At 41.7% G+C, this 27,128-nt stretch overlaps 1 protein-coding gene across 3 annotated transcripts in view; it reads left to right on the plus strand.

The window, feature by feature from the left end:
* The window catches only part of LNP1 (leukemia NUP98 fusion partner 1), a 41,022-nt gene extending 14,311 nt beyond the window's left edge, over window positions 1-26,711 (plus strand). Inside the window, exons 2-5 of one of the 3 annotated variants that reach the window (XM_052646817.1) lie at window positions 5,439-5,487; window positions 11,529-11,726; window positions 22,092-22,322; window positions 26,461-26,711. In XM_052646817.1, coding sequence (XP_052502777.1) covers window positions 11,568-11,726; window positions 22,092-22,322; window positions 26,461-26,610 — 540 coding nt within the window. In that variant the 5' untranslated portion in view covers window positions 5,439-5,487; window positions 11,529-11,567 and the 3' untranslated portion in view covers window positions 26,611-26,711. Of the gene's footprint in view, window positions 1-5,438; window positions 5,488-9,992; window positions 10,099-11,528; window positions 11,727-22,091; window positions 22,323-26,460 lie in introns of those variants that run through there. The other 2 variants (XM_052646830.1, XM_052646823.1) reach the window with 2 other exon arrangements.
* The last annotated feature ends 417 nt before the right edge of the window (window positions 26,712-27,128 follow it).

Here is a 27,128-nt window from a genome sequence, read left to right on the forward strand (position 1 = left end):
CTGTCAAGAATAAAAAGAAAAAATGAACTAAAAATAAATGAATAGGTAGGGGCTATGGAGAATGAAATAAATAAAGGGAATGAAATGAAATAACAAAATAAATGAAGAATGAAATAAAAGCAAAATCATCTTTTCATTACTGCAGTCTCCTGAAGCAGTGAATATGAAAGAGGGCACTGCAAAGCCACTTCATTTTTACACAGGCCAAGGATCATTGTCACTTGGGCACCCTTTATGTCTGATCACTTTATGAGAACACACATACTACTAGTGTTCTACCGTCTATGAGAAGATAATTCCTTTCACAATAAGTACAAGAAAAATAAAAAAGCACACTCAAACTGTCTAGAAAACTGCAGCTGTCTCAGCCACTTGACACTGTGTAAACACTGGCTTGGCAAGGCAGAGCGTTAGAGCAGGGTCAAAAGGGCAGCTCCCTTTGGTCCTGTGCCCCTGGCAGCATCTCCCCAAGGCAGGTGTCCAAACCTCTACCCGGTCAGGCTGGCAGCTGGGCTTGCAGAGTGCTGCATGGCTTCCTCTTGGGCCCTGGCTTCCAGGACAGGACGAAGAGCCGTTCTCCCCCAGCTGCTGAGACTTGACATTTGCTGCGGCTTCTTTGCTGCGCTAGGTTTGTCGTAAGAACTTTAGGACAGGCAAAGTGGAGAACCGTCTTTCTCTCATACTTTTAAAGAAATTGGCTTAACTGGGTGGGGACGGTGGAGAGGGGAGGAAATGGAGATGGACTAATTCCATATAATGGAGGCTGAATATTTTTTCTTTTGGTAGTAAACTTATCTGTTTACTTGGGGAATTTTTTGGCCACATGTTTGAAGAATTGTCTTTCCTTCCTGCACTGGGCAGTCCCAGAAAATACCGCTACATTTGCTGGCTTACTAAAAAACTCACAGGGCTCAGCATGTAGCTGTAATCATAGCTAAGATTTATAATAGTGAAAAGAGACAAAGCAAAATCAGCAAAGTGAAAATGTGCTTAGGTCAAGTCTAGAGGAAACGTATCTCAGGCTTCCAGAAGTCCTTTCCTAGTGGAGTCACACACTGTGTGCTTAATTCCTCCATCAATGAGTTGTGATTTCATGTGCCAAGTGTAGTTTCCCAGGGAAGCTCACTGGTGCCTTAGAACCCAAAGCTTTTACTGGAGGCTGGTCATGTAGGCATGCACTGCCTGGCATGTATGAAAAGTCTGGACTTCCACGAGAAAGGCAGTTGCTCAGCATAAATCACATTGGTTGTATAAGCAGTTTAGGCCACTCTTGTCACTTAGGGAAAGTTTTTTTTTTTTTTTCTTTTTAAATTGAGTATAGTTAATTTATAGTATTGTTAGTTTCTGGTATATAGCAAATTGATTTAGTTTTGTATATATATATATGTATTTATTTTGATTAAAGTCTAGTTGATTTACAGTTGTATTAATTACTGCTGTACAGCAAAGTGACTCAGTTATACACATACATACATATATATATTCCTTTTCATATTGTTTTCCCTTATGGTTTATTACAGGATATTGGATATAGTTTTCTGTGCTATATAGTAGGACCTTGTTTATTCATTCTATATATAGTAGTTTGCATCTTCTACTTCCAAACTCCCAATCCAGTCATCCCCTGCCCCCTACCCTGGCAACCACAAATCTCTTGTCTGTGTGTCTGCTTCTGTTTGTAAATGAATTCATTCTTACGTTTTAGATTCTACATATAAGTGTTATGGTATTTGTCTTTCCCTTTCTGACTTGTTCACTCAGTGTAATAATCCCTAGGCCCATCTGTGTAGCTGCAGATGGCATTATTTTGTTCTTTTTATGACTAAGTAGTACTCCAGTGTATATATAAACCACATCTTCTTTATCCATTCATCTGTCAACTGACAGGTTGTTTCCAGTCTTGGCTCTTGTAAATAGTTCTGCATATTGAAAAGCAGAGACATTGCTTTGCTGACTAAGGTCCATCCAGTCAAGGCTATGGTTTTTTCCAGTAGTCATGTATGGATGTGAGAGTTGGACTGTGAAGAAGGCTGAGTGCCGAAGAATTGATGCTTTTGAACTGTGGTGTTGGAGAAGACTCTTGAGAGTCCCTTGGACTGCAAGGAGATCCAGCCAGTCCATTCTGAAGGAGATCAGCCCTGGGATTTCTTTGGAAGGAATGGTGCTAAAGCTGAAGCTCCAATACTTTGGCCACCTCATGCGAAGTGTTGACTCATTGGAAAAGACTCTGATGCTGGGAGGAATTGGGGGCAGGAGGAAGAGGGGATGACAGAGGATGAGATGGCTGGATGGCATCACTGACTCGATGGATGTAAGTTTGAGTGAACTCCGGGAGTTGGTGATGGGCAGGGAGGCCTGGTGTGCTGCGATTCATGGGGTTGCAAAGAGTCGGACACGACTGAGAGACTGAACTGATTAACATAAGGCTACATTTATCTTTTTGAATTATAGTTTTGTCTGGATATATGCCCAGATGGAGAGGGAAATGGCAACCCACTCCAGTATTCTTGCATAGAGAATCCCGTGGTCAGAGGAGCCTGGTGGGCTGCTGTCCATAGGGTCGCACAGAGACGGAAGCAACTTAGCATGCATGCATGCACTGTAGAAGGAAATGGCAACCCACTCCAGTGTTCTTGCCTGGAGAATGCCAGGGATAGAGAAGCCTAGTGGGCTGCCATCTATGGGGTTGCAGAGTCGGACACGACTGAAGCGACTTAGCAGCAGCAGCAGCGTATGCCCAGAAGTGGGATTGCTGGATCATATGGCAACTCTAGTTTTAGTTTTTTGAGGAACCTCCATATTGTTTTCCATAGTGGCTGCACCAATTTATGTTCTCACCAACAGTGTAGGAGGGTTCCAGTTAGGGAAAGTTTTACATCACTACAGAGGACAGATGGCCAGCCAAGTGCCCAGATAGCAGGTAAGGGCCAACCTTGCAAGGAGTCCTTTCTAAGGATAGGCAGCATCAGACTACTGTGTTACCTTTTTTCCCGCAGCATCCACCTTCTTGGTCAAGGCATTTCTAGAGGAAAATTACTATCAGCAAGGACCCATGCAGTAGGATGAAAGCATCCTGCAATATTGACTTTTCATTATGGCCCTCCAGGGATCCTGGATTTAGCCAATTTAAACAAATCCTATTAATAATAAAGGTCAGTCTTAGAAAGCTAGGTGGCTTTCTCTGTAAGTATTTATATTAACCTTTTCTTAACCTGGCCTGAGCCATCAATTTAGGCACAACACAATTCTGGTATGTTGAGGTGGCCCATGATAGTCAAGGTACACATACAAGAAATAACAATTCCAGAGAGCGCCCTTGGAGACGAAGAGTGTGCGCTTGTTAAGTCTCACCAGTGGAGGCACACGGGAGTCAGGCAAACAGGTTAACGGGGCCTCCGGTGTGGCTTCCCACTGTGAGTCCTTATGCCTCAGGGCTTTCTGTCCAGTCCAAATAATTCAGTTGAGTTCCTAGTTTTATTTATTTATTTGGGTGGCACCATGCAGCACTGGGATCTTAGTTCCCCAACCAGGGATTGAACCCATGCCCCCAGCAGTGGAAGCTTGAAGTCCTAACCACTGGACTGCCGGGAAAGTCCTGAGTCCCTAGTTGGGGAAGCATTTCCAGGAGGAAGGCAGTTTCGATCAGTTTTGCTTGTCTTTGACATCAGTTCATTTGCTTCATGAGTGGGACAGCACCTACAGGTGTTCTTCATGGAAACGCAGAGGCTGAGGACATCCCCTGCGGTGTCGCAGTCAGCACTGTTAGGTGTGATCATAGGCTCTGCTGTCTGTTTGCATTCAAGACCTCAAAGCATCTTGTGAAGGCAATATTGACGTGGAGGAGCAGTTCTTTTGTCTCTCTCTCTCTTTGGCTGTGCCAGGAGAGTTATGGGATCTTAGTTTCCTGAACAGGGATTGAATTCTAGGCCCTATAAGTGAAAGCACAGAGTCCTAACCACTGGACTGCCAGAGAATTCCCCTAGGAGCAGTTCTGAAAGACAGCAGTTATAAAAAGTAGAAATCACTGATGCCCACCTATCCTTGCATCTCACAGGTATTGGGGTTTTGTTTTTTCTGTGTTATCACTTAATCAGTATCTCATGCAATAATCTTAACTTTACATTTTTTCCCAATCATGTTTTATTCTAATCTAGACTTTTCAGCAGGAAGGGTTTGGAATAAGGAGACTGTTGAGAATTTAGCTAAACTTCTCCATGCTATTGTGTCTCAACATCATTTTGTTTGGCCAAGGGGCCAGCAGTGACCTTAAACTGACAGTAGTCGCCTTAGGTCAACCCATGCCCTAGATGGCAGCTCACAGAATCACAAGGAAATGTAAGTTCATGATATGACTTCCTCAAAGGCCCTTGCAATCAACAATCTCCCCTGCCTCCCAGTGCCGCCTTCTTACACTCTCTTCAGTTCAGTTCAGTTCAGTCGCTCAGTCGTGTCCGACTCTTTGTGACCCCATGAATCACAGCACACCAGGCCTCCCTGTCCATCACCAACTCCCAGAGTTCACTCAGACTCACGTCCATCGAGTCAGTGATGGCATCCAGCCATCTCATTCTCTGTTGTCCCCTTCTCCTCCTGCCCCCAATCCCTCCCAGCATCAGAGTCTTTTCCAATGAGTCAACTCTTCACATGAGGTGGCCAAAGTACTGGAGTTTCAGCTTTAGTGTCATCCCTTCCAAAGAAATCCCAGGGCTGATCTCCTTTAGAATGGACTGGTTGGATCTCCTTGCAGTCCAAGGGACTCTCAAGAGTCTTCTCCAACACCACAGTTCAAAAGCATCAGTTCTTCGGCCCTCAGCCTTCTTCACAGTCCAACTCTCACATCCATACATGACCACTGGAAAAACCATAGCCTTGACTAGATGGCCCTTTGTTGGCAAAGTAATGTCTCTGATTTTCTTTCTTTTTTTTTTTTGAACTTTTTTTTTTTTTTTACTTTACAATATTGTATTGGTTTTGCCATACATCAACATGAATCCGCCACGGGTGTACACGTGTTCCCCATTCTGAACCCCCCTCCCTCCTCCCTCCCCATACCATCTCTCTGGGTCATCCCAGTGCACCAGCCCCAAGCATCCTGTATCCTGCATCGAACCTAGACTGGCAATTCATTTCTTATATGATAGTATCCATGTTTCAATGCCATTCTCCCAAATCATCCTACCCTCTCCCTCTCCCACAGAGTCCTAAAGACTGTTCTATACATCTGTGTCTCTTTTGCTGTCTCGCATACAGGGTTATCGTTACCATCTTTCTAAATTCCATATAAAGTAATGTCTCTGCTCTTCAATATGCTATCTAGGTTGGTCATAATGGGACTTATCAAAGCACTGCTTTTTTGGTTTGAACTGACCAATCTGGCCTTAGCCTGGAAACTGCAAAGCACTCTACCCTATAAATTCTAATAAAAACATGTTCCCCAGGCCCTGCTTCTCTCCATCTGCACTCTGCCTTGACCTACCCATGGGACCTGTAAGTATTTAATTTTTCTCTATTTTAATTTCTCTTGTGATCTGTTGTTGAAGTGCAGCTCACAACTGACACCCTGCAGTCCACTTAATAAGTGTTCATTTAATAAATTCAAACAGAGAAATAGATGAATTTAGATAGAAAAACATTTTTAATAAGCTTAACCAGAAAGACACATCATATTCAGGAACTTGCAGGACAAAATCCTGAATTTTCAAGTTTGCAGAATGTGATTTACATAACCCCAATCCCTATCATCCTGATCATTTATTTGGTAAATAGCCTGGAGAAGCTCAATCTCTGTTTGGGGATTTAATACTAAAAATTCCTAACTAAGAAAGAAAGGTGAGTGAATTAGAGTCCGGTTACCAGTCCACTGTTGTCAATAATATTGTTAGTAAAACCCAAACACAAGTCAATAACTGGAGATATCCTTGGGAAGGAGGGTGAGAACCCTGTCTTTTAGGAGTGGGTGGAGAGGTCCCACTCCCCGTAATGTGCTCTCTCCCAACTTGGAGTTTTGACAGGAATCACAAGTTTCTTATGATTAATCATCTCAGATGCAATTCGTCCCTACATTAGATAAAGTTACTAGCATCTTGGTTTCAGATGGTCCCGTCAGAGAACAAACCCTTTCCCATGGACATCTGCAAGTGACCCATGGGGTTCAGTAAGCATCCATAATGTTTTTATAGTTTACGGCCCCACAAGGTGGATGGGGAGGATGTCTTTCATCTCCCAGAGCCTGAATTCTATTCATTGAGCCTATGTCTGCTTTCAGAAGTTGGAACAGTCTCTCACGATCATTATGTGACATTGCATGCATGCTCATTCATTCAGTTGTGTCCAGCACTTTGCAACCTCCATGGAGCCGCCAGGTTCCTCTGTCCATGGGATTTCCCAGGCAAGAATACTGAAGTGTGTTGCTGTTTCCTCCTCCAGGGGATCTTCCCGACCCAGGGATCGAACCCACGTCTCCTATGGCTCCTGCACTGGCAGCCAGATTCTTTACCACTGAGCCACCTGGCAAGCCCCTCAGCCTCCCGTGAGGTCCAGGTAAATAGGATCTCTGAATCCAGGATTCCAAAAAGGACTTTTCTTCTTTAGCAGCAGCAAAGCCAAGAGACTACTGGGCCAGACAGTGAGGTTCAAAGCCCCTTTCATCCTGCCAGACTTAAAGTTCAAATTGACCCACTCAAAAATATGCACATTAGGCTGGAAAATTATCAGCCTCTAAGAATTAGACATCTGATTTTACAAGAACTTGGGCTTCCCTGGTGGCTCAGAGGTTAAAGCGTCTGCCTGGAATGCAGGAGACCTGGGTTTGATCCCTGGGTTGGGAAGATCCCCTGGAGAAGGAAATGGCAACCCACTCCAGTACTCTTGCCTGGAGAATCCCATGGAGGGAGGAGCCTGGTAGGCTACAGTCCATGGGGTCGCAAAGAGTCGGACACGACTGAGCGACTTCACTTTATGAGCAAATTAAAACCTGACTTTTAAAACTCAAAAGTAGATTTTCCTATAGAGATTTTCTCTCTTTATATGTTGCCTACCTTTCTCATAGGCTTCAACAGGCAAAAATCTTAGCAAAAATAATCAGCTGTGAGCTTTCAATAACTAGCATTTAAATTTTAACCCATCCACCAGCACCAAAAAGCAAGGATTTTATGTTCTACCAACACCTTTTATTGGGGAGCTTTCCCTGATTGGGATAATCCCTCTAACATGTATGATATTATAGGCATATAGTATTTTACATCAGTTTTTATCATACATCCAGATTCTTTCTCTCTTCCTCTTCCTTTTTTTCATTGCAAGTTTGTACAACCCCCTGAACACTTTTCAGGACTGGCATTACAGCTGCTGAGAAATCCCAGCTGGAATGTAAGGGGCTGCTGTACCAGACGGAGAAGGTGATGGCACACCACTCCAGTACTCTTGCCTGGAAAATCCCAAGGATGGAGGAGCCTGGTGGGCTGCAGTCCATGGGGTTGCTAAGAGTCGGACACAACTGAGCGACTTCACTTTCACTTTTCACTTTCATGCTTTGGAGAAGGAAATGGCAACCCACTCCAGTGTTCTTGCCTGGAGAACCCCAGGGACGGGGAAGCCTGGTGGGCTGCCGTCTATGGGGTCGCACAGAGCCAGAAGCGACTGAAGCAACTTAGCAGCAGCAGCAGCTGTACCAGAGGACAGAGTATTGCTTTTCCCTTCCCCTTTATTTCTGGTTTATCTGAAGCTTGCTTTAGCCTTGGCACTGACAATCTTTTCCCCTCCCACTGGGAGGAGAGAACAAGACCCTAAGGCATCATCCAGGTTGCAACTGCAAATTTTAATCTTGTCACTTTAGCTACCATTGCCAAAAGCAATCAATACCTTCAATGAGCGGATTCTCCTGGACTTGCCTGTATCATTTTGAAATTCCATAGGTAATCTTTACCTTTCACAACAGACATCATCTCTGCTGATGTTTCATACCACAGATGACTAGGTAGCCAGTTTGCATCAAAAGTTTATTATTATGTCCCCTTCATCCTTTTTCCAGACACTGCTTTAGCCACATTTCAGTGAGTTGGGGTTGTTTTAGTGAATCCTACTTTTGACACCAACTGCCACCCCCTAGTTCAGAGATTTGCTGGAATAATCCACAAGACTCATCACATAGTTGTACTTGTGGATAAAATTTATTGGCACTGAGAGGATATAGAATCAGGGAAAGACATATTGGGTGAAGTCTGAAGGATACCAGGAATAAGCCTCCAAAATTCCCTTTCCATTTCACTCCCATAAGATGTGCTTAATTTTACCAGCAGTAAGTGTGAAATGAAATGTGTGAAACATTTTTCAAATGCTCATTAAAGACTTAATGCCCAGGGCTTTTACTGGGTACTGGTCATGTAGGCAGCTTCCTGTGAACTGAATGTCTGCGGTCCTTCAAAGTTCTTGTGTTAAAGCTTGATTCTAAATGTGAGAGATGTTATTTGGAGATGGGGCCTTTTAGAAGATAAGTAGATCCTGAGGGTGGAGTCTTGGGAATGGGATTAGTTCCTTTGTGATAATTTTATATGTCAATTTTACTGGCTATGGGGGTACCTACACTAAACATTATTTGGGGAGATATCTGTGAGGATGTTTCCAGATAAGATTAGCATTTGAATCAGTGGGCTCAGTAAAGTAAATTGGTCATTGTGGGTGGGCATCATACAATCGGTTGAGGACTGGCGTAGAACAGAAGGCAAATGAAGGTGAAATTCACCCTTTTTTCTTTCCTCACTGCTTGCACTGAGCTATCTCATCTCATCGTCTCTGTACTTGGACTGGGACTTACATCCTTGCTTTCCATGGAGGCCCTTGGACTCAGATTGAATTACGCCACTTGCTTTCTTGGGTCTCCAGCTAGCAGACTGGCAGATTGTGGGGTTTCCAGTCTATAATTTCATGAACCAATTCCTCATAATAAATTCATATATATATATATGTGTGTGTGTGTGTATATATGTATGTATATGTATATATATAAACACATACCTTTTTTCTGCACATTTCCAATATCTGATTTGTTTTTGCCTGTAAGGCATTAAGGGCTTCCCAGGTGGCATTAGTGGTAAAGAAACTGCCTGTCAAGACAGGAGTTGCAAGCGACTCAGGTTCAGTTCCTGAGTTGGGAAAATACCCTGGAGTAGGAAATGGCAACCCACTCCAGTATGCTTGCCTGGAAAAATCTCATGGACAGAGAAGCCTCGGGGACTACAGTCCATAGGGTCGCAAATACTTGGATATGACAGAGTGAGCACATAGTGAGTGAGCGCTCATACCCTATGAGCACATAGGATGTTAAGGGGAGAGCTCCCTGGTGGCTCAGCTGGTAAAGAATCTGCCTGCAATGCAGGAGGCCCTGGTTCAATTCCTGGGTCAGGACGATCCCCTGGAGAAGGGATAGGCCACCCAGTCCAGTATTCTTGGGCTTCCCTGGTGACTCAGTTGGTAAAGAATTCACCTGCAATGTGGGAGACCTGGGTTCAATCCCTGGGTTGGGAAGATCCCCTGGAGAAGGGAAAGGCTACCCACTCCAGTATTCTGGCCTGGAGAATTCCATGGATTGTATAGTCCATGGGGTCACAAAGAGTCCGACTCGACTGAATGACTTTCACACTCAGAAGTGCAAGAGACAGATATTATTCAAAGAGGTTTTAAGAAGAAGAAGTCCTATTTCCTTTCCCCTACAATACTTTGAAGTAATTAGATATTATCTGCTCTGGGTTCTCCACCCCCTGCCCAGATTTTTTTTTTTTTTTTTTCAGAAATTGGAAGAAAACACAGTTTTGTCTTAAGAGAAACAGAAAAAAAGAAGTCCCTCCATAGTCATCTTTTGTGGACAAACCTGGTTCTGTTTCCCCAAGGAAAATTATCTGATTTCTTTCTTTAATGACAGAGACAACCAACAGTGATGATATAGAATTATATATTTTCCTTTCTCATCTGGGTCACTGAGAAGCCAGGCTTTCTCCATTCTTTAATAAAAATATTACAAAGTAACAAGCATGAACCCTATAATTTAAAGCAAACAATAAAAATATTAGCCATCTTGTGCACTGGTTACTTTCCCTTATTAAGGTAAGTTGTAGCATAGTACTCTAGGAACATTGGTTATAGTTAAGTCAATTTTTACAGCTCAAGGAAGAAACTTTATATGGAAAATGTCCAAGAATGCTTCTATTTAAAAATATAAAATTTATCAAAAATTTCGTGGAATACTGGCAGAACAGTGGAGAGAAGAACCTGGGCTTACTTCTTGCTTCAAACTTGGCTATGCTGCTCAAAAGTAATTTCACCTTGGGAAAGTGATGATCTATAAATTAAATTTCCTCATCTATAAAATATGAAAATACCCCAAGCACAGGTTAGTTAATAATGAAAATAACATATGTAAGATACTTGACTCCATACCTGGCACAAAGTAGGGGCTCAATAAATGTAATATTCTCCTTACCTTAGGGAAGAAAAAGCCTACTAAGAGAGACTCTAATGTTCACAGAAGCTCTATTAATAACAGCCCCAAAGGGAAACAACCCAAATATGACAGCCCCCAAAAGACCATCAATAGTAGACTGAATTTTTAAAAAGTTGGATAATCATACTGTACAATACTATGTAGCATGAACTATTGTTACTATAAAAGCGAGGACAAACCTCACTAATGTAATGTTGTGACACAGAATAAAACATACTATATAATTCCATTGAAAGGTCCAAACAGGCAAACTTAACCTACAGTGATAGAGGTCAGAAATCTTAACCTTTTGGAGGGAGATGAGATTAGAATGGGGAAAGAGGGAGACTGCCAGGGTACTGGGAATGTCTTCACCTGTGTAGTTGTGGGTCATTAGAGGGGTATATGTATGTACAAATTCATCAGACTGTACACTTCAGATTTGCACATTGCATATGTATATCCTTTACCTTTGTACATGTATAAATAGCACATAAAAAAAACAAAAACAAAAAAAACCTTTTTGCCCCAGGAGCTAGATTTTATTTCAGTATCAAATTTATTTATTAGGAGAATCTGGCTCTAGATATGACATACCAATGGCCGGCGATCTTGCAGGCTGCAGTCTGTCCGTTGTAAGTGGCCCCGTTTTAGAGCTGGCCTGGAGCTGACAGGCATATTATGAGGGTCATGCTCTATCACCATTGACAGCTGGAGAGGCCATCACATGCCATCAGCAACAAAGCACAGGGAAAACCAGGCAGTGGACTGTACTTCCCACCCTTCGGCTGCGAGGCACAACCCCAGCAATGGAAGGATTCAAAAGCTTCTCAATTTAAAAAGACAGGGGGAGGGGAGGGGACTGTGGGCTGCACAATTTATAAATAGACATTACCAGAGGCTGCCTGATTGTGAAGTGGTTGTTTAGTAAATCTTTCTCCTTTAAGGATTCCATTATCAGAGACCATTTGAAAACATCAGTTTCGTTTTGTCTCTTGGGGAGATCCTGGGTTTCATTGAGTCAGCCCTGTTGGGTGATATTTCTCTCTGCTAGATTTAGGGACAGGCCTTGGATATTCTGAAGCGCCTTTACATGGAGCACAAAGATGACGATGATGATGATGATGTGTCTTTTGCCAAATGGATGAGCAGCTTCTGGGGTCACAGCTGGATAGAGGAGGATGAGCGAGGAGTCCGGGACCGCCGTGGATCACAAGACGCCAGTTACAGGAAAAGCTCCCTGCCCTGCCCAGTGAGTTGTTACAATGGAACCAGGGGAGAACCAAACCAGGGGAGGGGGTTTCTCTTCAATTTTTTTGAGGGTCCTATGATATAAAGTTTTCTTTGGTTAAAATGAGTGCTTCCAAACCTTTTTTTATACTCACAAAAAATCCCTTTTATCATTTTATCTTGTCCTCCAAGGGACCCGATTTTCATCTATTAAGTAATGATTCCTTCACTTTTAGCAACCTAAGATATATTTAACTGCTACTCAGAGCTCCTGATAAGCCTGGGATAATCCTATTGAGAGGTAATATAATTCGAGCCAAAGGAAAGAAACCTGATGTTATAGTCTGTGTAGCACTGGTGTGGATCACTGTTTGATTTCCAGCAGTCTTTTTGAAATACTGCAGATAGCTCCATTATTTGGTGGCATCTAAGGAATTGGGGATTCTACTTAGTAAATCACTACCCCTGGTCAATTTGATGTACTCTTTCTTCTGGTTCTCATTTAGTTTCCTGGTGGGAGAGAAAGCCAATCTTCTACCACCCTCAGCACTGTTTTTCCATGGCTAGGCAGGGGACAGGAGAGCTCTTGAGAGGGGAATGGGTGGACCTGACCAGGTGTGGACTCGGCAGTGGGTATACGTACACTTAGAATTCCAGGTACCAGAGAATATTTCCCCAACCCCCTGCTATGCTAACTCCAGAACCAAATAAGGTTTGGGAGTGATGTTATTTTATTTTTAGCTCCAAAGTTCCCAGAAGCACAATGTATGTGAAGTATATTAAAGCATGTAAAGCAGTCTTTTACTCTCAATGATCAGCAAGTTTGAGGAATGAGACCTCTTTGAGACACAAATATTTGAAAATAGTTCTCTTAAAAAGCATAATCAGGGACCAAGTGTGCATTTCAACACTTCACTGAACTCCAGGTTCTTTAAGTGAAAAAGGGCAGAGGTTGCACTGGATGATCTACAAGAACCCTTCTAGTCTCACTTTCCATAATTCTGTTATAAAATAAACCCTTGCTTATTATGCTCTTGTTTTAATCTTTTATGGCCCACACTGAAGGAGGTATTCATAATGAGTGGACCAGGAATATGACTAGTGTTTAGCCAAATAGTGAGAACCAGAGAGAAACAAAGAGAAAAAAATGAGGTTCACAGTTTGTCACAACAGCCCTTTGGAGCCACCAAAATATGAAAACAAATAAACATGACATCAAATATAGCTTCTTGAATAGATTTTAGCATTTATTAGACTTTAAAAACTAGGATGATCTACCTTATTTAGAGAATCCACTTGGGGGTTGCAGTGTTGTTTGCCTTAAACTATTGGAGAATAGCAGAATTTCTTTGTATAACATTTCTAAAGAGGGTCCATATATCTTTTCCTGCTCATACTGGCTTTGGGCATTTGGCCGAGTTAACCTGTTTAGATTCTCTGAGTTGACAATTCCATAATTAGCAGACTAGCATGCAGAAAGTATGTGTTTATTTAAGGAAATAAAAGCACAGGTGAAACATGATGACCTAACTGAGTAGAGAAAGCACGAATCACAGAACGCAGATTGGGGGACCCCGGGCCAAATAGGCAGAGTCCTGGAGAATGGAGGGCCTGCTTCTTCATCCCTACTCACACAATGCCATGTATTTCTGAAGTGAATCTGTAGTTGGATACTTAACTTTTCCTGACTCTAAAATGTGCTCAAATTTTTCTTACTTTAGAGATATGAAAACAATTAGGTTTTCAAGTTTTGTGTTTTGCTTTGAGCTCAGAAAAAATAACTTAAAAGAAAAAAGCTTACTCTTAGCGTTATCTTTTTTTTTTCTCTCCCCACTGCTCCACTCAAAGGCTCCTCCCTTGTTGCAACCTGTTAGTAGCCTACATCCATCAGTTTTATATTCATGCAAATAATTTTCCCCTTCTTTCCTATTTGCATGTGGTTTCACTATGGCTCTTCAGCCTCACGATTCTTGCAAAACCATAGTGATGGAACATTAAATCATTAAACATATTTATTGAACACCGACTGTGCGCCAGTTGTTGTTCAAGGCACAATAGGATTGCAGGGGAAAAGAAGACATATATGGCGTCTGTGCTTGTGGCCTGTCCAAGCTAGTGGAAAATACAAATTTGGCAGAAAGAATGAGGTAGACAAGGTATAAAGCTTGCTCCATCTTAGAGAACCCTACTACTTTTGGTGTCTACTGATAGTAGAAGAGAGGAAACAAGTCCGTGGAGCGTTATGATAAAAGCTCCCCTGTAGAATTGTCTCTGATGCCTGAAATTTATTACGAATTTTTTGGATTATAGAGAACACACGCTACTTTTTGACAAGACTCATTATAATCTGTGATTGCTGATTTACATCAAATTAAAAATCTAACTTTACTGTCCTGAGGTGCTTGTGTGAAAAAAAAATATTTTCTTCTTTCTCATTATTGAACAAATCTTCCTCCCTCCATTGTCACATGAATACAAACTTGAAGTAGAAAAATCTCCATATCCCTTATTTATTCTACTCAATGAAAGTGAATTTTAAATAGTTGATTTGACTTTCTAGTCATCTTCAGATTAATGTGGTTCTCTTAGCCTTGTTCTACACAGTTAGGGCCTAGTGGAAGTGAGGAGTATGCCAGATGATAGACCTCTTCAAGGGGGAACTGAGTTCTCTGGCCTTGGGCTTTCTCAGTGCTTCTTTGATGCTCACATAGGCACAACATGTGCTGGCCCACATGGTATCATTTGAGAGGGTTCAAAATAAACCTCTTACCTATCTGCACCCCAAGGGATTTTTTTCCCCCTTTTTAAAAACAATCACCTTTAACTAATTTCATATTCTGTCTTTATAGTCTCAATTTAAAGCTGCAGAAGTGAAGTGAAGTGAAAGTCGCTCAGTCATGTCCCACTCTGTGACCCCATGGAGTGTATCCTACCAGGCTCCTCTGTCCATGGCATTCTCCAGGCCAGAATACTGGAGTGGGTAACTGTTTCCTTTTCCAGAGGCTCTTCCCAACCCAGAGATCGAACTCAGGTCTTCCATATTGCAGGCAGATTCTTTACCATCTGAGGCACCAGGGAAGCCCAAGAATACTGGAGTGGGTAGCCTATCCCTTCTCCAGCAGATCTTCCTGCCCCAGGAATTGAACCAGGATCTCCAGCATTCAGGCAGATTCTTTCCCAGCTGAGCTACCAGGGAAGAAAGCTGTAGAAGATATATCTAATTTTAATTTTTTTCCCTTGATTGACCTTATGGCAGAAAGTGAAGAGGAGCTAAAAAGCCTCTTGATAAAAGTGAAAGAGGAGAGCGAAAAAGTTGGCTTAAAGCTCAACATTCAGAAAATGAAGATCATGGCATCCGGTCCCATCACTTCATGGGAAATAGATGGAGAAACAGTGGAAACAGTGTCAGACTTTATTTTTTGGGGCTCCAAAATCACTGCAGATGGTGACTGCAGCCATGAAATTAAAAGACGCTTACTCCTTGGAAGAAAAGTTATGACCAACCTAGATAGTATATTCAAAAGCAGAGACATTACTTTACCGACTAAGGTCTGTCTAGTCAAGGCTATGGTTTTTCCTGTGGTCATGTATGGATGTGAGTGTTGGACTGTGAAGAAGGCTGAGCGCCAAAGAATTGATGCTTTTGAACTATGGTGTTGGAGAAGACTCTTGAGAGTCCCTTGGACTGTAAGGAGATCCAACCAGTCCATTCTGAAGAAGATCAGCCCTGGGATTTCTTTGGAAGGAATGATGCTAAAGCTGAAGCTCCAGTACTTTGGCCACCTCATGCGAAGAGTTGACTCATTGGAAAAGACTCTGATGCTGGGAGGGATTGGGGGCAGGAGGAGAAGGGGACGACAGAGGATGAGATGGTTCGATGGACGTGAGTCTGAGTGAACTCCGGGAGATGGTGATGGACAGAGAGGCCTGGCGTGCTGTGATTCATGGGGTCGCAAAGAGTCGCACACGACTGAGCGACTGGACTGACTGAACGGCCTAAGGGTTGTTGCACACTCTCGCCACTGTAGTGTCTCACTGCCGTGGTGGTTCTCCAGTAGTTGCTCACTACAGGGGTAGGGTGGGCCTTGGCCCCCTTAGAGGGTTTCTCACACTTGAAGAGAGGGGAATGCCCTAAAGTTTCGTGAGTAATGTGGTTCCTTGTTTTTCAGCTTAAATTTGTATTCCATTTCAAGAGGAGACAAACTTGATCCAGAGAAATTAGTAATAAATTTCGGGCATCAGTGACAATTCTACAGGGGAGCTTTTATCATGTTCCCTGGACTTGTTTCCTCTCTTCTACTATCAATAGATGCCTAGATAGAGGAGTTTCTGGGAAGGCAGCAGAGTGGAGTGAGTAAGAGCGAGGGCTCTGAGGTGCCTCCCAGTGTTTACTACTGGCAGCATAGCCTCTCTCTGTCTCAGAGTCCCTCTGTGTAAATGGGATTGATGAAAACAGTACATACATGATGCAGGTCTTGTTAGCATTCAGTGAGTAATGTGTGCAGTGTGCTTAGAACAGTGCCTGGCACCTAGTAAGCACTTTTCCTCCTCCTCTCTTTCCCACCTCCTCCTCGTTTTCCTTATGTGTCAGAGTTTAAATTGTCTTTTAGTTTCTCTAAAGGAGATCCAGTGGATGGTATTGGCCTACCATTTTACCAGTTGAACACTTGAATCTTTTTTCCTGATGCTGTTTCTGTATAATGCTAGTGGACTAATTTATAAATCTCTTGGCTCTGTTGATGTGTGTGATGTGTGTGTGAAGTCGCTCAGTCGTGTCTGACTCTTTGCGACTCTGTGGACTGTAGCCTGCCAGGCTCCTCTGTCTATGGGGTTCTCCAGGCTAGAATACTGGAGTGGGTTGCCATTTCCTTCTCCAGGGGATCTTCCCAACCCAGGGATTGAACCCAGGTCTCCTGCTTTGCAGGCAGACGCTTTATCCTCTGAGCCACCAGGGAAGCTCTGTTGATAGGCAGTTAATATTCCTCATATAAAATTCATTTAGACTATTTCCCAAAGACCTACAAATTATTATTACTTTTGTAATAGGATTTTGTTATAACTGGTACATTATTTAAAGCCATGTTTCACTTAGAATGAATCTGTTGCTATTGTTGAAGATAAAAGTTTGGTATTATTAATCTGATTAAGGGGCTTCCCAGGTGGCCCAGTGGTAAAGAATCAGCCTTCCAAGCAGGAGATGCAGGTTTGATCCCTGGGTTGAGAAGATCCCCTGGAGAAGGGAATGGCAACCCACTCCGGTATTCTTGCCTGGAAAATCTTATAGACAGAGGAGCCTGGCAGGTTCCATTCTGTGGGGTCACAGAGTCAGATGTGACTTAGTCACTAAACAACAACAACAACAACAATAATCCAAGGAAGAGACATCTTATGCTTAAGCATTTACCGCTCCGTAAAGTCACTAGTCATGTAAGTCTTAGGGAAGTCTCTTAGCCAAACTAAGATTCGTTTTCCTCATCTGTGAAAGGGGAAGAATGATTCCCTTGTAGGATTTGTTCAGACGTTAGAGATAAGGCCTGGTCCCCAGGGTGCCTGATACACACAGTGCACTAAGATTCAACATGGGCCTCGATTATCTCAACACCTGGATCTTTTCCCCACTTATTTCTCATCATGCTCAGGTGCTTGCATTTACTCAGAGGGCAGGAGGGGTACAATTGAAAGGTGATTATAATTAAACCCAGAATAAAAAACTTCAAGTAGTTCTTAGAGTGAAGGTGTTACATAAATAGATTTTCAAAAGGTAAGATACCTATGGCTTGGAGTCAAGAGTGCATAGGATTTTTTTTTTTTGACAGAAATGGTTTTTTGGCATCCCTGTGGGAAATAGCAAGGTTGTTCAGAGCACTATTTTCTAGTGAGAGTCAGCACTATTAACTCCTGGGTGGTAACTGTCCCACAAGTCCATGCCTGCTGCAGGCTTTGGAGCCTGGGAGCCGGGGAGCCCAGGTCATGAGCTCAGAGTGTGGGGGATCCCATGCCTCACACGAGGACCTGCGTCACAGCACAGGAGATGGATGGATCAGGTTGATCCATGGACATGGAGGTGACATTCCACACCTTGAAAACAAAAGAAAGCTATTTAGGGCATTGATTCAAGTCTTTGTGGGGGAAATTTCATTAGGAGGGCATATAGAATTCCAAAAGCAAAGCTTGCTTACTAAGAAAACATTTTTAAAAGTGGGAAAATTTCCATGTAACCAATTCGAGTGCTTTTTATGTGTGTTTATTTATTTTTAATCAAAGGATAATTGCTTTACAGTGTTAAGTTGGTTTCTGCATTTGAGTCAGGCACAGGTATACACGTGTCACCTCCCTCTTGAACCTCCCTTCCGCCTCCCTCCCCATCCCATCCCTCTAGGTTGTCACCAAGCCCCAGTTTGAGTTCCCTGAGACTTACACAAATTCCCATTGGCTATCTGTTTTACATATGGTAATATATGTTTCTATGTTACCAATAAGAGTGCTTTTAAAGCTTGTTTCTCACAAGCTTCCACACCTAAACAGACTAGCTGGAAATTTCATCTGACATAAGGAGATATTAAGGGTACACTTTATTTACACTGTGATGGAAACCCTTGCCATTGTTTTATGCCTCTCAATGGAAGAGAACATTTGTACAAACACATACATTTCACTCCCAGTCTCACATCTTTTAAATTTTACTTTTAAGATTTTTGATGTGGTAAGAACATGTAACAAGATATTTACCCTCTTTGGCAGATTTTTAAGTATATGATACAGTATTGTTACCTTTAGGCACAATGTTGTACAGCAGAACTCTAGAACTTATTATTTATGTATTTATTTTGGCTGCACCGTGAGGCATGTGGAATCTTAGTCCTCTGACAAAGGGTGGTACCACGCCCCCTGCAGGGGAAGCGTGGAGTCTTAACCAGTGCACTGAAATGTTATACCTGTTAATTAGCAACTGCCCCAGTATACCCCTCCCCAGCCCTTGGCACCCACCATTCTGTTCCTTGCTTCTAGGAGCTTGACCAATTCTGATATGTTATATAAGTGGAATCATGAAGTATTTGTCCTTCTGTGTCCCAGTCTCAATTTTTTAGCATATTATTATTTTTTTTTTTTTTACTGACAATATAATAAGTGATCAGCATAGAAAACACGTACAATACTAAACAGGAAAAGCAAGAAAATGACCCCAGATCACAGACAAAGCCTTTTATCACACTTAGGTGTGTTTCAGGATTACCCATCTTATGATGTCCCCTGATTTCCAGCCCCTCGTTGCCTTCCCATCCCAGACTCCCCACTCCCCTCAGGCGCTCCCCACCAGGCTTCTCTTCCTTCCACGTCAGCAGGCTCTTTCTGTGGCAGGGCTTCTGCACACATGGTCTCCTCCTTAAGCGTTCTCTGCTCCCTAATGAACCCTGCTTATCCTTCAGGTTGTCGCTTAATTGTCATACCTTCCAGAAGTCTCTCCTGATTCAGCTACCCCAATACCCACCCAAATATATGGGGTTTTACTCTACTGTGCCCTCTCATTTTACCCTGAACATTCCCTTTATAGCATTTGACCAAGGATGCCGGCATGTGCCCCATTTATTTAGCATTTATCTGCTATGTAGACATATGATCTGAGAGGGGGACACTCTGTTTTGCTCCTCAGTTTATCTTCCACCAAGCACCACGTCTGACCTACAGTAAATGGACCAATATGTACAGACTTACCTCATGTATCTTAGCAGTTTTATAAATCTTTAACCATATTTCTGATTCTTGTTTGAGAGCGAGTTTCTAGATGTATGTATTAGCTTGCTCAGGCTGCCATAGCAAAGCACCACAGACTAGGTGGCCTGAACAACAGATATTCATCTCCTCACAGCTCTGGGGGCTGGAAGTCCAAGATGAAGGTGTCCGCAGTTTTGGTTTCTTCGGAGGGCTCTCTCCTTGACTTGCAGACGGCCGTCTATTGCCTGTGTTTTCATGTGGTCTCTCCTCCATATGAGTATGTCCCTTGTATCTCTCAATTTCTTCCTCTTGTAAGAACACTAGTCAGAGTGGATTAGGGCCACCCTGATGGCCTCATTTTAAGTTAATTTTTAAAGGCCCTACCCCCAAATACAGTCACATGGTGAGCTATTCACATGGGGCTTCAATATGTGAATTTGGTGGGGCAGGTTGGCGGGGAGGGATGACGCAATTCTGCCCATGTGCAATGAGGACCTTATTTTAAGCCTTTTGATTCATATTGTCAACAGCTTTTCAAGAAAGCTGTATCCATTTATAGTCCTGCTACCAGCAAGGAATGACAGTGCCTATCCCCTTGCACACTTGCTAGTGTTAGTATTATTAAAAAAAAAAAAACCAACAACAACCTTTTTTTTTGCCTGAAAGGCAAAATTTTATGTTATTTCATTTTAATAAAATTTTTTACTACTAATAAGCCTAAACAGTTTTCACCACTTGGTATTTCTTTTTCTTTCATTCTTTATACTTTTATTCATTGAACGTATATTTAATAAACTCATGCTGTGAAGGCAGCAAAGTGCTGTGTACTGAGTTTCTAGGAGAGAATGAAATGTAGCCCTTGACACGGTGGAGCACACAGTCTACTGGAGAAGAGAGACGTGTAACAAAATTAACCAAAAGATCGACGACAGTTGTGAAAAGTGTCCTGAAGAAGTATGAGACCTCAGGAAGAGTCTAACAGTGCTTCAGGGCCCTGGACCAATCAAGGGGGTAGGCAAGGCTTTCTGGGAGGTGTGGTTTCCATTGTGAGTGAAGTGTGATTAGCCAGTGATGACGTGAAGGGGTGGGGTCACAGCCAGAGAGGACCTCTTGTAAAAATGCCTGTGCTGGCTAGGAGCAAGTGAGCTGGAGGAAGTGACCAGTGAGGCTGTGCCCCTGAACAGGTGAGGGTGGTGCAAGATGAAGCGTGATGGGGTATGTTTGTTGAGGTTGTTTTAACTATGCTGGCTGCTGTGGGGAAAGTGAAATAAAGTGAGTAAGAGTGAACCCAGGATAGCTCCAATTAGGAAGGAGGCTGCTACTGTAATCTGGGCAAAAGGCAATGATGACTTGGATTAGGGTAGTAACAGTGACACTGGAAAAAAGTCAGTGGTTTTCAGAGACACTTGAGAGGTGGATTCTACTGACTTGGCAATTGGATGTGGAAGGTAGCCCAAGCAACCAGGTGAATGGCGGCGCCTTTTCTAAATTGAGGGGCACTTGAGAAGCAGGTTTGGGGAGGAGAGGCAATGAGTTCGAATTTGGACGGATCAGGTTGTGTGCCTATAGGAAACCAAGAGGAGAAGTTTTGAGCAGGCAGAAGCTCAGAGGAGAAGTCAGTATAAATGAGGAAACTAGGATATAGATAGAAATTGAAGTCTAGGGGTGAGACATTTAGGGAGACAGTGTTAAGTGAGAAAGCAAAGGAAGGGAAGGAGGACTGGTTTAGAGTGCTGGGGACTCCAACAGTTGTGAGCAGATAGAAGGGAGAAGTGAGCAAACATCTAAAACACAGTGGCAGAAAGGTGAAGGGGAAACCAGGAAGGTACCATGGCAGAAGGCAAGAGAAAGACTGTTTCAGAATGGCTCCCTAGGCACCTGAGTTGAAAGCTACATAAAGAACAAAAGGCTAAAACATGCACAGCATTTGGCAACATGGAGACCAATATCCTAACATGTGGTTGCAAAAGCTGGATTGGATTGGTTTGGAGAGTGAGAGAAATTGAGAGAGCAAATGTCACAATTCTTTCAAAAGTTTGGCTTCTGTGAACTCTGTCTCTTAATCATTTTCCAGTTGTTGTTGATCATTTTCTATTGCTGTCATTGTGTTATCTGACCTCTATGTTTGTATGTATATGTGAATATACTTATTTATCTTCAGAGTGTTTATTACATATTAGTAACTCGTAGCAAATATTTTGTGTTTTTTGTCCACCGCATCATTTTTTTTCATGTTTATTAGCTTTACTTATGTGATTAAATTAATTTTTTTCCTTTTGACTTCTTCTATTGTTCTTTGCTCTTAGAAATTCCTTCTCCATACAGAAATCACACAACTATTCATCTTTGTATTATTATTTTTTAATGTTTATGGCTTTTAAAAAAATTTCATTTGATTATTTTGAAATTTTTTTTTACATGTCAGTTTAAGGCTTGGGACACTTGATTATACCACCCTAATGATACAGGAGCAACAAAGCTAATCTTGGGATATTTAATGTTTTGACCAATTGACTCCACTGCCTCACTGCTGTAGAAAGGTCCTACTGATCAAGAAGATAAAATTTCAGTTCAACATGAGATTCGTTTGGTTAGTAATCTATGGACATTCTGTCTCTGTGCTAATATTGTGCAGTCTTTTTATATTGTAACATTTTTTATTCTGTATTCCCAGTTTCCTGTGCTTCCCAGAATGATGTCGTCTGCCAGCCATCCTAGAAGGTATTCTTATGAGGACCAGGGATTTCGATGCCACACTCAAGTGCGGGATCACAGAAAGTGCTCAGGGGATGGGTCATTCAAGGAGCCACTGGAATCAAAAGGAAGATCCCATTCCAAAATTCAGTCATTTTCAGACTCCTTTGAACAGCAACTGTGCTTTAGAACCAAACGTTCCGTCTCTTTGGTATGTAACAGAGTTATTGAATATTTAAGCTGTCTTAGAAAAGGAAACTCAAAGGGTTCGTACTCTCCCAGTTTGAGGAGAATAAATCTAACTTCTTATTTACAATTTGGCATTGAGATCTTTCAGAGAAGGCAATGGCACCCCACTCCAGTACTCTTGCCTGGAAAATCCCAGGGACAGGGGAGCCTGGTGGGCTGCAGTCCATGGGGGTCACACAGAGTCGGACATGACTGAGTGACTTCACTTTCACTCATTGGAGAAGGAAATGGCAGCCCACTCCAGTATTCTTGCCTGGAGAATCCCAGGGGTGGGGGAGCCTGGTGGGCTGAAGTCCTTGGGGTGGCACAGAGTCGGACACAACTGAAGCAACTTAGCAGCAGCAGCAGCAGAAGCATTGAGATCTTTGGAAAATGACACCCATTTTAGATAGCCCAGATGTACATAAAAGTTTTAAATTTTATTATTTAAAGACATCCGGTGTAGGAAGAATTCCTGAAGAAGTACTGGCTGGAATGTTTTGTTACCAATGTCCTCTAGTTCTTTGAGACTGTTTCTATCACCCTTATTACAAATAATTGTGATTTGTTCTCCTTTCACTATTTGAAGAAGAAAAAACTGTCCCTAATGCTCTTGTCCTCTCCTATGTAATCTGGTAGGAAATAGTTTGTGATGGCGTTGTGCCCCCTGTATCTTTAAAAAGCACACAGAAGGAACTCCCTGGACAGCATGGAGAGCAGGAGCAGGAGTGGTCACAGTGGCCTCGTGGGAATCCAAGTGAGGCATAAGGGACACACAGGCAGGAAACGGGGGAAGAATAGAAGCACCACTGATGACGCCCAAACTGATACATAAAGTACCAAACTAGAGACCAATTAATTGGAGGTTAGTTTTTCAACTTTGCAGTGTGTTCACTGAGCAGCCTTGAGCGACATACTTCTTTTTTGGTGGGTCTTTGATTTTGGTTTTATTTTGCAAAAGAAGAATAATGGTATGTTTCTGCCATGTAGTAGATGGAGTGAATAAGTAAGGCTAGATCCACCTGGATCTTGAGCTGCACTCTGTGACTGGCTGGGGAAGACAGGGGATTCCCACCTCATGATCCCGCAAGCACCATGCTTTCTGCCTAGCTGAGATGGCTGCTGGGATTGTCACTGTGCATTTTTGCCTCTCGGTGGCTCTTTACTTTTTTCACAGTGACCTTGTATATCTATGACTCCCCTTCAGTAAGTGCTATCTCTACTGGATCAAAAAAGGAATAAGGAAGGAATAGTGAACAGCTGTCACTTACTGTGTCTAAACCTTATTAAGGGTTTCTATTTTGTCTTTTTTTTTTAATACTTCTTTTTTTTAGATATGCTTTCAGACTTTTGGATATGCTTATATGCTTTTAGGTATGCTTTTATTCCTGCCAAAAGCTCATAATGTGAATCTAATCATGAGGAAATATCAGATGATTTCAAACTGAGCTTCATTCTAAAACATAACCAGCCAGTCTTATGAAAGATAAAGACGGCATATGCTTTCATATTTTTTTTTAGATATGCTTTCAGACAAAGTTGCAAGAATAGTGCCAAGACTACACCTTTCACCTAGATTCCCTCTAAACGTGAACATATCCCATTTACGTTTACTCTCTCTTTCCTTCCCATCCCCAAACAATGGCACAAGGATATAAATATAGTATGGTAATTAAACTCAGGAAATGAACACCAACACAATGTCTTATCTGTTGGCCTTATTCATATTTTTCCAGTTGTCCCAATAATATTTTTTATATCAAGATTCCAGATCATGTGTTGCAACTGATTTTCGTGTCAGTTTGAAATCATCTGATATTTCCTCATGATTAGATTCACATTATGAGTTTTTGGCAGGAATGAAACATTTTTTCGCATCTATTTCCAAACTGCTTGTTAAAGTCATTAATTATATTAATCAGGGAACTGACTTGCTTTAAATTCTTTCTAGAATAAGGAAGAATATAAATATGTTTTGAAAAAAGTTTTAATCAGAACAATTCTTTGTTGATTCTGATGGCCACAGAAAAAAATCATGTCATCTGTTTACATAAGTGTGTAATGTTGAAATCAATTTTCTTACTTAAAGAGATGTCATTACCTTATCCTTAAAATATAATAATGTTTGTTTCATTCATTTCTCAAGTTCTTCCTTTTGAGTGCCAAGATAACCAAGGCAGCCTTTTCAACTTTTTTGACTCAAGAACTCTGTTCATAGTTATATGTAGTTGGCCCTCATGTCCTTGGGTTCTGCACTTGTGAACTTGGGCATCCATGCATTTTGGTACCTGTAGGTGGTTTTGGAACCAGTCCCCTTGAGGATACTGAGGGACAACTGTATAATAACCTAGAAACCTGCTAGGAATTTACAAAATCATTAAAACTCTTTTCCTATTATGTGATCAATATATATGATAAATAATTTTAAATTAAATATTTTAAATTTCATGTTATTTTTATATTCTAAAATTTTTCTTCATTCCAAATAAAACGATTTGGAAAATACATACTTTAAAACATTTTTCTGTTTAACAGTTAATGCAATTTTCTGAAACTAACTACATTAAAAATTGTGATTTGTCAGCAAATTTAAAAATGATGTATATTGCCTTTTATTTGGGGGCCAAATGTATAGTACTATGTGGATTTAAATTTTACATCTTTTAGCATCAAGAAGAGCCAGAAAACTGCTTTCTGATCTGTTCATGACCAACACATGAAAGTTTTTCCTTTTGACATTGAAAAACTCAACTGGCTTTTAAAAATAATTTTTCTCACTTTGTTTCTAAGTGATAAGATAAGAAAAAAATATTTCAGGTCATTATTATGAGCAGTTTTCACATAGTCTTTATTCTCAATGAGGAAAAAGCCAAATTGCAAATAATCATCACTATATTTTCTCTGTTTTATACTGTTCTTAAAAGGATTAGGGATTTTCCTGGCTGCTAAATATGAATTATGAGCAGAATGATGGACTTAATACAAGTGCTGAAACTAATGAAAATAATCTGGAGGCACATTTACAGGGCTAGTACAATTTTTAAGCCCCTCTTAACCTGTATCTCAGCGTCATCATTTGTTTTGCTTTCTGATTTGACTAGTGGACCATTATAGATAGAAACGAGATAATCTCAGTATGAAAACAGTTTAACACTGTACAGAGGATAACACCCCCTCAGTAACCAGACATCCCCATAACTCACCCTGCTGGGCTAGTCATGACTTGCTCATCTGAGTGCTACTGCTTATGTTCACCTCTTAGGCACTCAGGAGTTCTGCAGCATTTCCAATTCAAGTGGATGATGGGGGAATCATGATTTTATTTATTTAAAAAACTGAAGTGTAAATAGATACCATCACCACATTTATCAGTACTCGTCTTTTGTAAGTAATTCCTTTGAAAGTAACCCTCTGACCATGGAAACCAAAGAGGCACACCTCCCCCCTTGCCCCCAGTCTCCACACAGTTCCCTATCACGTCACCCTATTTATAGTTATCATTACATTTATAACTGCCTGTTATTTTTTGAATTTTCTTTCAGTCTTATTGGTTGATTGTCTCCCTCCACGCAGGTGTAGAATCTAAGAAGTAGGGTCTCTAGTCTAGTTGGTGTCATATCGCCCCATCCTAGAACAACAGTATGTGTTCATTTGATCATTGAATGTGGACCCCTGGACAACTTGTTGGGGAATGTTTATGTGGTTGAATGTCATTCTTGACACGTCATTCTTTACCTAGTCCTTATCTGAAAACTTAGTGCAAAGCCTTAGTGACCATGAGGAGGTTAGAATCATTCAATGTATGATTCGCTTGCCACATTCTTTTTCAAAAAGTACCAGAAGGATATTAATTTTACTGTGAAATCACATCCCTTTGTGCCTTAGAGGCAGAGTCACGTGCAGGCTGAGTTTCCTCCACAGACCATCTGCTGATGCCCAAGGCCTCTCTTCCTTTATTTATGACTAAAGCTTTAGCAACACCTCTAGGCTTGTGCTAATTTATTACTAAAAACTAAGATGTGAAAGTTTCCTGAATGAATAGAGTTTTGTACATTTCTGATAATTAGGAAAAATGTTGAATGTTGTCAGCTATCTACCCTTTTCCAACCCTTCTTTATCAGGGACCTGAGAGCAGAAAGGAGAGAAATGAGAGAGAACGCCGGTTTCTGGAAGTGAGGTCTCGCAAGAAAGTGGAGGAAAAAAGGAGCTGTAGGGAGGAAGAGCACGGAGGAGTGTACCTGCCCACCCTGTCTGAAAAAGCGCTCAAATAACCCTTTGCTTCCACACCACGACTACCGATGCTGCTGTGTTTTTTGAGCCCCAATTTACCAGACCCAGGAACGGTACCTGTAAGAGGGTCTGCAGATGCTGAGTGACTCAGGTGGGTAGTTGATTCAGCTGCTCCCCAAGACAGCTTGCATCATACCCCACCTGCTTTTCAGAGTATGAGCTGCTCTGTTGCCTTTTAGGGAAATAAAAAGAATAAAAGGTATTTTAATAGAATAAAGTTATTCTTGAAAATATAAAGAGAGATATTTAAAGAGCCACCTACACATCTTCACCAACCCTTCTTCCACATCAGCCTCACAAATAATCTTAAATAAAAGTCATTGGTGTGACTCGAACTCCTTACTAGAAGTTATTACATATGTCTAATGGCCATTATTTAATGAGAACTGGTAATTAAAGGTGCCAGGTACTATGCGGAGAGTTTGAATGCATGACCTGAAATAGTCCTCACCACTCCCGAGGTGGGGTGTAGTCTTTTTACTTGCTGGCAGAGGAAACT

Source organism: Budorcas taxicolor, chromosome 1 (assembly GCF_023091745.1).
Source record: "Budorcas taxicolor isolate Tak-1 chromosome 1, Takin1.1, whole genome shotgun sequence".
NCBI classification, from domain to species: domain Eukaryota; kingdom Metazoa; phylum Chordata; class Mammalia; order Artiodactyla; family Bovidae; genus Budorcas; species Budorcas taxicolor.